General features: G+C 41.7%; 2 protein-coding genes across 2 annotated transcripts in view; both read left to right on the forward strand.

Moving 5' to 3' along the window:
* LOC126545368 (hexosaminidase D-like) overlaps window positions 1–823 on the forward strand; it is an 87623-nt gene extending 86800 nt beyond the window's left edge. Inside the window, exon 12 of the transcript XR_011895078.1 lies at window positions 705–823. The gene's annotated coding sequence lies outside the window, so the exon portion shown is untranslated. The remainder of the gene's footprint in view (window positions 1–704) is intronic.
* Csl4 (exosome component 1 Csl4) lies at window positions 668–10179 on the forward strand. The gene is made up of 6 exons (XM_050193208.1): window positions 668–823; window positions 2338–2498; window positions 2578–2611; window positions 7078–7128; window positions 7295–7376; window positions 10018–10179. Exons 1-6 carry the CDS (start codon window positions 683–685, stop codon window positions 10113–10115), a joined length of 567 nt encoding a protein of 188 aa, XP_050049165.1. The 5' UTR covers window positions 668–682; the 3' UTR covers window positions 10116–10179.
* The last annotated feature ends 379 nt before the right edge of the window (window positions 10180–10558 follow it).

Genomic DNA, 10558 nt, shown 5'->3' on the forward strand with positions numbered 1-10558 from the left:
TTGATGCAGAGCAATTTTTTAACTTCGTGCTTCTATTCCTGTCACACTTTCGAATTTTTGATAATTCGTTTAACAAAATTCAGGCCCTAAATCGAAATTCCGCTTCCAACAGTTACTAGAATTTAACTTTCCCTCTCAATTGTAACAAATTTCATTAACATCGGTCCAGGGGTTATCTCAGAAAAGCGTTTCTGCGTTTTATATGTATTTGAATAGGCCGCGTCGGAGTTAGGCCCGAGCTAAATGCGACAAGGATGTACGATGCGACGGCGTCATCTAGAAACCACCGGAAACATTGGCTTTAGACAATCCAATCCAAGACGCACACGAAGCCAAGCCATTGCAGTTTTGTGTCAAGTGTGGTTGAGCTGGTGGTACTGTGCAGGCGCTCGTGATTATATGGATTCGCTTTTGTGTGTTCGTCTGTGAAACTTTTGCTGTAGAATGTATTGCATTCCAGGTAAGTTCTAGTATGTACGCTTAAGTTGGTATATTTTGTCCACGGCATCTAAGGACGAATGTGAATGCAGTAGCCAGGAAGCGATCGCATGCATTCCCATCACTAGCCTGTAGCGTGGTTGCTTTTCTAGCTCTTGAGTTTGCCGCTGATTCAATTAACCGGTGTATTAGTTGGATACCAGGACGATGACCTCCATTCATTGCTGCCGTCTGTGTTCAAGTGATGTCCTGTTTACCATTTATAGGGCAAAGGCTCTGCGCCTCTGGTGATCGATTTCTTGGAGGAGATGGCACTTATGTCCAGAACGGCTATATTTATTCCAGTCTTACAGGTTTGATCAAAATCTTGCGTCAAAAGGACAAGGTGAGTGCATAATTAAGTGTGCCTTGTGCGTGCGTGCTTGTTAGCACGCACCACCAGTGCAATTTGTTATGAAATTTTGCAAAGTATCTTAGGTTATGCGCCATATTTCAGTGACCAACACAGTCGTACTCACCTCCCAGTGGCTATGGTGTTGGGCTGCTGAGCACGAGGTCGCGGGATCGAATCCCGGCCACAGCGGCCGCATTTCGATGGGGGCGAAATGCGAAAACACCCGTGTACTTAGATTTAGGTGCACGTTAAAGATCCCCAGGTGGTCGAAATTTCCGGAGTCCTCCACTACGGCGTGCCTCATAATCAGAAAGTGGTTTTGGCACGTTAAACCCCATAATTAATTAATTAGTCGTACTCACCTCTAATAAAGGAGTCGTGGTGGATTTTCCTGTGTATATTTGTGTGTGTACTTGAGCTGCACGGTGTCGTTTTTCAAAGCGGGCAGATACATTCTTAACCACTTATTCACGAAATGGGACTGACTTATAAAAAGCTTCAAGTTAACGGAGGAGTGCAAGGGCAAGAAGTTTAGAACTAAATATCCGCTTAAGCACTGATGTATAAAGAATGTCACCGAATAATTCATTGGTTTTCTCAGTAAATTTAATGATCTGCAAATGTGAATGGGGGGGAGGGGGGGTCCGCAACTGTCTTTCTTTATTGCCTTAAAGACACCACACGGGGGTACTACATAAGGGGTGGGTTTACAACAATAGTTTAAACATTATTAAGGTGAGAGAATCGATGACACTTCTTCCGTGAATGCAGATGAACTGGTGATGGCAGCGATTTCGTAAGGAAGGCCGTTCCAGTCTACAACTACACGAGGGGAAAACGAGGACGAAAAAGTGACAGTGCGCGTTTTGGGGCGAGCGACACTTAATGAATGACCAGTACGACGTGATGTTTGTGCCGGCGGTGCAATGTATGATGCGATGGTGAGCGGACTGTAAAAAAATTGTTAAATAATAGGCTCGCGATGCGACCGCGATACGAAAGTTGGTAAATTGGAGTCTGCTTTTAAGGATGATGCGCTGATGTCTTAAGAATATTCTGAGTGAATGAACCTAGCAGCGCGATTCTGTATAGCTTCAAAGGCGTTAGTAAGTTAAATTTCATGCGGGCACCAGATAGCAGAAGCGTATTCCAAGTTTAGGTCTGATGAACAATTTGTATGCTAGTAGTTTTACGTGGGGAGGAGCTTTTCGTAAGTAGCGTTTAAAAAACCGAGCTTTTTGTTAGCAGATGTTGTAACGTTATTCACATGTGAACACCAGTCAAGATCGTGAGAAGTAGTGATGCCTAAGTATTGGAAAGAGTTAACTGGTTCAATAGGCTTATTTTCTGACATAAGAGAATAGTAGAGGATTTCGATGGCGGGTTACTGACATTGCTTTGCATTTAGAAGGACTTTGTAGCATTAGCAAGTCATCACGTCAATTTTGAATATTCAAAATTGTCATACTGCAATTAAAATGGTATGACAAAATTTGTCATTTCAGAAAACATTGGTTGAAGTACAACGTTGCACTAGGCAGAATGTGCCTGCGCCAGGAAATATAGTCACAGTGAAAATCACAAGTGTCACACACAGATTCTGCAAATGCTCTATCATAGCCATTGAAGATTGTGAGCTCTGCGAACCATTCAGAGGTGTTATTAGGTAAGTTAATTTTGAATTTAGGAAATGCTTTAAGCTTATAACTTGCGAGTCTCACTTTTACGAGTTCCTTCTTTTCCAGAAAGGAAGATGTTCGAGAATTTGAAAAAGATACGGTAATTTTTCTTACTCATTTTGTTTGTGTACCCTGCAATACTTGCATTTTTGAACTTTTTGTCATATGAGACATATTTACATGCCAGTGTTTTTAAAACTGTTGGTTGTGGTCCCCTGTGGGATCATAACAAGTACAGCAGTGCATATTGAACTATCTTAGGATGATTGGCAGTATATGTGAGCATGGACTGCTGCCAATTATGTTGTCTACGTAGGTGACTCTCGTGTAATTTATTCTAAATCTACCAGCACATTGTAGCATGATGGTGTAGCTTTGGAATTTTCAGGTAAGAATTTAATCATATCATAAGAAGCCAACAAGCGTTGACACCAAGGACAACATAGCGGAAATTACTTGTGCTTAATAAATTAAATAAAGAAGCGATAAATTATTGTAGGTGAAAATGGATGAAAAAACAACTTGCCGCAGGTGGGAACCGAACCCACAACCTTCGCCACGCCCGCCGCCAAGGTCTGTGAGTGGTGGCACTGGCTAACACTCCCAGGGTTCTACTAGGACACATAAATACCCAAGAAAGTTGATGGGGAAACAGCGTCGCGGTAGCTCAATTGGTAGAGCATCGCACACGAAATGCGAAGGTTGTGGGTTCGGTTCCCACCTGCAGCAAGTTGTTTTTTCATCCACTTTCATTTCCAATAATTTATCGTTTCTTTTTTTGATTTATTAAGCACAAGTAATTTCCCCTATGTTGTCCTTGGTGTCAGTGTTTGTTGGCTTCTTATGATACGATTAAGAAAAATCAGGCCCTTCGGTTAATCAACTTTCTTCTCATTTATTACATAACGAGGGTCTCAAATCCGGCAGCATTGATGCCTTCAGATAGCATGTGTGGGTTTATTGACCAGTCGCCTTCACCCAAAAAAGATCCCGTTCTCGTGACGCCTGCGGCAGAAAGGATGTTCTACGTCCGCCGCCAAGGTCTGTGAGTAGTGGCACTGGCTAACACTTCCAGGATTCTACTAGGACACATAAATACCCAAAAAAGTGGATGGGGAAACGGCGCCGCGGTAGCTCAATTGGTGGAGCAGCGCACGCGAAATGCGAAAGTTGTGGGCTCGGCTCCCACCTGCGGCAAGTTGTTTTCTCATCCAATTTCGTTTCCAATAATTTATCGTTTCTTTATTTCATTTATTAAGCACAAGTAATTTCCCCTTTGTTGTCCTTGGTGTTAGTGTTTGTTGGCTTTTTATGATATGATTAATAAAAATGTGGCCCCTTGGTTAACCCCCTTTCTTCTCATCCCCCCTTAAAGCCACATGTGCATGCACTCTGCAGGTTTGTCTGCTTTTCAAGTAGAGTACATGGTAACATGCTGCAATTGCCCTCAAAGCAAAATGGGTTCCTGCTCCTGTTCTTCCTGGGTCTCTTTGTAGCTTGGCTCTTTTCTGTTGAATTTTGTCGTTCTTGTCCTCTGATATTAATCGTAAATTTGAGGGAAAAGCAGTAGCACCTTTGAGCACGTGCTTATGCTGGTGGGCTTGTGGCACCATCGCTAAAGCACTAGTCTTGGGAATTATGTGGTTAAGGATTTTGAGCCCAACCAGGTTGGTGTAGAATTCGTTTGCTTGTTACCTGGTGAGCAACAATGAGCAGTGTTTTCTGTAACTGCTAGGCAAAGTTGCTGTGGGGTATTCATATATCTTGTAAATTGCAAGGTAACACAGTGTCAAAAGCACTGTAGCTGTGAAAGGAGCAGACCAGTATGATTTAAGTTTATCTGCTTGTGCATTTTTGTTATTACTACATTTTAGGAATAAAACTAAAATGCTGTGCTGTATAACTCGCATCTTTTCTTTTGAAATGTGGACCATTGTCACTACAAGTTTCATCATGCCATTGCTGGTATAGGGGCGGCTGGTTGTTATAGTTGTGAGAGATACAGATGACAATTGTCTTTGAAAGAGTTTCATTCCTCAAGTGACAGATCCCCTCCTCCTTCTGTCCCTCTCCGTTTGTGTAAGGCGCTGTTCATTACTGGAGTAGGTGGAACCTTGGTGGTGGGGGTCTGAGAAACAGCCCAGTCACCACCAAGCTTAAGGTTCCCTTATACTCGCATATATTAGTTTTGATACAAGTGGCATTCACATTGCTGTCCTGGCAACACATCCAGGTCAAAAGCTGCATGTCAAACACCATAAGTTGATCATCTCTGTAGTTCACTGCTAAGAAGTAACACTATTGCTCGTCTTAATTACTTTAACAGTTCACAGTTTGTGCACAATGTGTCTGTGGATGTCACAGTATATAAAAGTCAGAAGCCAATCCATCAGCAGCAGCAGCCTATTTTATGTCCACTGCAGGACGAAGGCCTCTCCTTGCCATCTCCAATTACCCTTGTCCTGCGTCAACCGGTTCCAACTAGCGTGCGCAAATTTCCTAATTTCATCGCCCCACCTTTTCTTCTGCCGTCCTCGACTGTGCTTCCTTTCTCTTAGCACCCATTCTGTAACCCTAATGGTCCACCGGTTATTTAACCTACGCATTACGTTACTTGCCCAGCTCCATTTTTTCTCTTAATGTCAATTAGAATATTGGCTATACCCGTATGCTCTCTGATCCATAACCGCTCTCTTCCCGTCTCTTATTATGTTACACCTAATATTCTTTGTTCCATCGCTCTTTGCGCAGTCCTTAACTTGTTCTCGAGCTTCTTTATCAACTTCCAAGTTTCTGCCTCATATGCTAGCACCGGTAGAAAGCAGTAATTGTACACCTTCCTTTTCAATGATAATGGTAAGCTTCCAGTCAGGATCTGGCGATGCCTGCTATATGCACACCAACCCATTTTTGTTCCTCTGTAAATTTCGTTCTCATGATCAGGGTCCCCTGCGAGTAATTGACCTAGGTAAACGTATGCCTTCACAGACTATCAAGGCTGACTGGCGATCCTGAACTCTTGTTTCCTTGCCAAAATATTGAGTATTATCTTTGTCTTCTGCATATTAATCTTCAACCTGACTCTTACACTCTCTCTGTTAAGGTCCTCAGTCATTTTTTGTAACTCGTCTCCAGTGTTGCTGAACAGGACAATGTCATCTGCAAACCGAACGTTGCTGATATATTCGCCATTGATCCTTTAATAACTTGAATACTTCTTCCAAGCGCGCAGTAAATAGCACTGAAGAGATTGTGTCCAATTGTCTGACCCCTTTCTTTATAGGTATGTTCCTACTTGTGGAAAATTAAGGTAGCTGTGGAATCTGTAGATACTTTCCAAAATATTTACTTAAGCAGCCTGTACTCCTTGATTATGTAATGCCTCTATGACTGCTGGTATCTCTACTGAATCAAATGCCTTTTCGTAATGTATGAAAGCCATATAGAGAGGCTGATTGTACTCTGCGGATTTCTCGATTACCTGATTGACATGGATGTGATCCATTGTAGAGTATCCCTTCCTGAAGCCAGCCTGTTCCCTTGGTTGAGTAAAGTCCAGTGTTGCCCTTATTCTATGGGAAATTATCTTGGTGAATATTTTATATAATACTGGGAGTAACCTAATGGGCCTATAATGTTTCAGTTATAGGCCTGTTAGCTTACTCCATGTGGCCTTTAAAAAAAAAGTGACAATTTCACGATATTCTGGAGGAATGATGCAGCTACTTACTCCATTTAACTCCTTCTGCTGATAATTGTGTAAAGCAGAAAAATTATTGAGAATCAAATGGCAGTTGTAAGTGGTGACCCTCCATATTGCTGTACAAATGCTATGGTGCTGATGCTGGCCACCATGGTTGCATCGGTGCGTACATTACATGCAACCTGTATTTCTTTCAAGGTTCCATCTGAATTTGCGATTTCTGGAGAGAAGTGACAAATTTGAAATATCAGCAATATGCAAAAGCTTCTTGTAACGAGAAGATGAGGAAAATGCTGTAGTATTTAGATGATAACAGCTTGCCACATATGTTAAATGGGGGTTTTAGGTGAATGTATGGTTCAATGTGTATTGGTGTGACACTATGCCTATAAGCAGATCATTTCCATAGGTGGGCTCTTGCATGTGCACTCCCAGGTGTTCCTGCACACACATGTGCACATATGCACACATTTGTGCTAAGCAATAGAGATGTGCCTTTGTGTATAGTCAAAGAAACTTGTAGAACATAATGGTGAAACCCATACGTAGCATTCTTTAGTATACCTCTAAAAGCCGTCTTGTGCCTAAAATTACTGGTAAAGTTGCAGATTGTCGGTGTTGTTGAATTAGCAAGAACCTTTAAATTTGCACATTAGAATAGTAAAGTCAATCTACTGGCTGTTCAAATAACTCCCCGACTTATCTCGCTCCTGGTTCCGTTCCTGAGGCTTTCTTTGTGCTTGTGTTCTACTTCAACCAGTTCTCTAGTTGCAGCTAGTAACTGAATAGTTTGCCTTGTGTAGTGTGTCACCCTTGAGTGTAGAATGGGTTGATTGACCTAGAATGATTTTTTATTTTTTCAGGTCGAAATGCACAAATGTTTTCGAACAGGTGACATCGTCCTGGCCAGAGTAGTATCCTTTCCTTCGTCTTGTCTCTGAAGTTGTCTCTTGTTTAATGCATTGTGGCTTACCTATTGTGCAAGACCAACTAGCCCAAATTTCTGTTTTAGTTGATAAAGCCATGGTTGAAATGGCGTAATGTGTGTAAAACACATTATTATTCTTGACTTTATGAAAGATATCCCTTGGTGATGCACTTTCTTACTACCTGTCAACTGCCGAGAACAAGCTCGGAGTAGTTGTGGCTTTGGGTCCCTTGGGTAAGTAGAGGGCTGTGAAGAGCAGAACAATTTCAACATTATTTCACGGCATGTTGTGCAACTGTTACTACCTCTACCAGGTACTAACTACGTATGGACATTATGATAATCCAAGCACATGCACACAGCTGGCACCTGCTCGAGTGGTACAATAGCAACAAGACAACACCGATGCAATCAATACAGAGGATGCATTGCTTTCTGATGCTTACTGTCGGAGTTCTTGCTTTGATGAAACGAAGTCCCTTTGTCAAGACGTTGGCTCCAGTTAGAGATATTCCTTGTTTGACCACTGTTTACCACTACTGATATATCACTGACAGGGTGTCTACCAACCGGGAATTCTCAGGGATCTTGAGTAGTCTGGGAAAACTCAGGGAATTTGTGTCTCTATCAGAGAAAATTAGCTGTAATTTTATTGAAAGGGTCGAACGTCGCGGTAATGCTGGCTCGAGTAACAGACAGGAATCGTAATGAATCGTCTTTGACGCCCTGTCGTCGGCTGGAGGAGTTACCAGTGTACAGTCAACGACCGACTTTCCGGATTCCTGACAATTTGGACGGCTTCGCGGCACCACCACGTACCCCATAGAGTCAGTGTATCAGAACGTCTGAAATTTCGGACGCAAGAACTCTTCGCTGTCCAATTATCCGGACGTTTTGCCGTGACCGCAGGTCCAAGACGGCATTAAACATAACTCATAATCACATAACTGCTTAATTTAGTAATTAGCATAATTACACTCATTCACTTTTTTATTTATTTACTGTATGGCACATATTTCACTTTACAAATTGTAGCCAGGGAGTTCGAAAAGCGTGTCCACTTGGAATGAATTCTCAGGACTACACCAATTTCGGGATATTAGTTTTCAAAGTGTCTGATGAAATGCATTGGTGTTCCAGTTACTTTTGTGCTTCAGTGCATACAACAGCATTTTTCTTAAAAGAAGTGAGTGTAACAACTGTGTTTTTTTACTGCAAGTTTGATGGTGCATATGTTGAAACTGGTGCCATCCTTCTAATTCATTTCAAGTCTGTATGCCTTTCAAACTCACTAGCTTCAATTTGTAGGTTGCACTATGTGCCGTGAAGTAAAGAATTAATAAGTTAGTTTTATTATGTTAATTGTTCAATTAAGCATTGCTTTCTCATAGAAGCAATTGCCACCTCTCAAGTACTTTAGCTCAAGGGTCAGAATTTTTCTATCTACAACAGGAACTTTTTAGAAATTCTGTGTAGCTAAAGAAACACCTAATATTGTAGGGCTACCAGCTTAAGGTCTTAAAAGTAAAATAATACATAATTGTGGTAGTAAAGTTACTTGGTGCTGCGCATGGTAACCACAGCCAAGCAAGGCTTTAGAAGGGCGTAAATGACAAGAAATATACTTCCATAATGTGGAACTTTAAGTTGGCCATTGGTTCTACCCATCATTTTTCTCCTTCAGCAGCACTACATCACTAAAGTCACACACACTCTCCTTTTGAGAGCCCTTTTGCATCGCTTTGCTTTTCACCTGAGTGAGGAAGTCTACCCACTGATTCCAAAGCTTAGTCTATGGTTCTTTCCACCATAGCTCATACATTTGGTAGTTCAACCTGTGCATTGACGAAAAGTCAAAATGTGTAGTTTATGTCTATACAGGAAATACAGCAAAGAAACAAAAAAATACTTCCATTTATTGATGTAACTATATAATTTTCTGGTGTTTTCTTTTTTTCATACACTCATGCAATGACAGCCTTTTTCTAATGTTTTCGAACATGTAAGCTGTAAATTTTTATTAACACTATAAGGAACTCCTGCCCTGCAGCGTCTCTGCATGTATATTGCATCTCCTGAATGCTCTCACGTAGGAAATTTTTGCCTTGTAAATTTTTATTCACTGTGCAAGGTATATAACAATAAGCATATTCATCTGAGACATAGTTGTCAGCTTTTGCTTCTCCATGAAAAACTGATGGCACGCTAACCACTTTGAACTTACATATTGTATGTAATCATGAATGGTTTCCATGAAAGCTCCCATTTATGACTTTGGTGGGTTCTTGCTTGTAGTCTCGGTTGTTTATTAAGCACCTGGGTGCAGTGCTTACAATGCATCAAAGTTTGGCATTTTTAGAGCCAGTTTAATGAAAAACTGTTGCAAGAATGCCATCCAAGCTTCCTGAATAGTAGCTTTTCAACTCCTATTCACTTTGTGCTGGTATTTGTGGAAGCAGCAGCATAAGTCGGAACATAAGTCACAGCTCAAGGTCAACAGAAGTAAGCCGTTCTTACCCCCGTATTCGCAAACAGGCCTTGTCTCAACGCTCTTCCTTAACATTACAAAGTGGAGCACGGTGCCACCTTTTGGCTGAAGAAGATGCAGCACTCCTTGGTCATTCCTATGACAAGTTGCTGGAGAACCACAGCTTCACTCCTATGCATTTGAGTAAACACCAAGAACACCTGCTTACAAAATCACTTGAGAATCCCCATGGAGTGCCCTTAAAGTGCAGTGACAACTTCAGCCAAAAAGTGGTGTAGCCATCTGCTTTTTTGAGTCGTGTGGAGTATTGAATAGAGGAACATTCTAGAATGTGGAGATTAGTGTATAATGCTGCAGCTTTATCAAGACCTGCCTCTCTTCGCCCAGGTGTCCCGATGGTACCCGTCAGCTGGACAGCCATGCAGTGCCCAGTGTCCAGTGTTAAAGAACTAAGGAAAGTAGCCAAGTTGGCGCCAGCTACTTAAGTGACCGGAGGGAGCTCGGCGTTGTATAACGGGATTAAAAATGCCTTTGGCAATACCTGTAGCACTTCATTGTTTGAGCTGATTTACTTCCACTCCATGTAGTCATGCCATGTTATTTGTGATGTAATAGCATTTCAAGGCATGCTCTGATGAATTAAGTTTTTGGGCCTATTTACTCTTGGCAAGTGTCTTCAATTGCACAAGAAACTTGTTCGCAGCAGTCCTTCACAGAGGACAATCAACAGATGTTGGGAAAAATGTCCTCTAGTGCCGTCAATTTGTTTGGATAATGGATGGGCAACAATGTGGGTTACACTAAAAAGCATGTTTGGAACATGGTGGTACTAGTTGAAGGAGCCACTCAATTTGCTGTGGTTTCATTGTTGTCTCTAAAAGTTTAACCATTTATGGATGAGTTGCCTACAGACATGCCAGAAAAATTT

This window comes from Dermacentor andersoni, chromosome 1 (assembly GCF_023375885.2).
Source record: "Dermacentor andersoni chromosome 1, qqDerAnde1_hic_scaffold, whole genome shotgun sequence".
Taxonomy (NCBI): Eukaryota; Metazoa; Arthropoda; class Arachnida; order Ixodida; family Ixodidae; genus Dermacentor; species Dermacentor andersoni.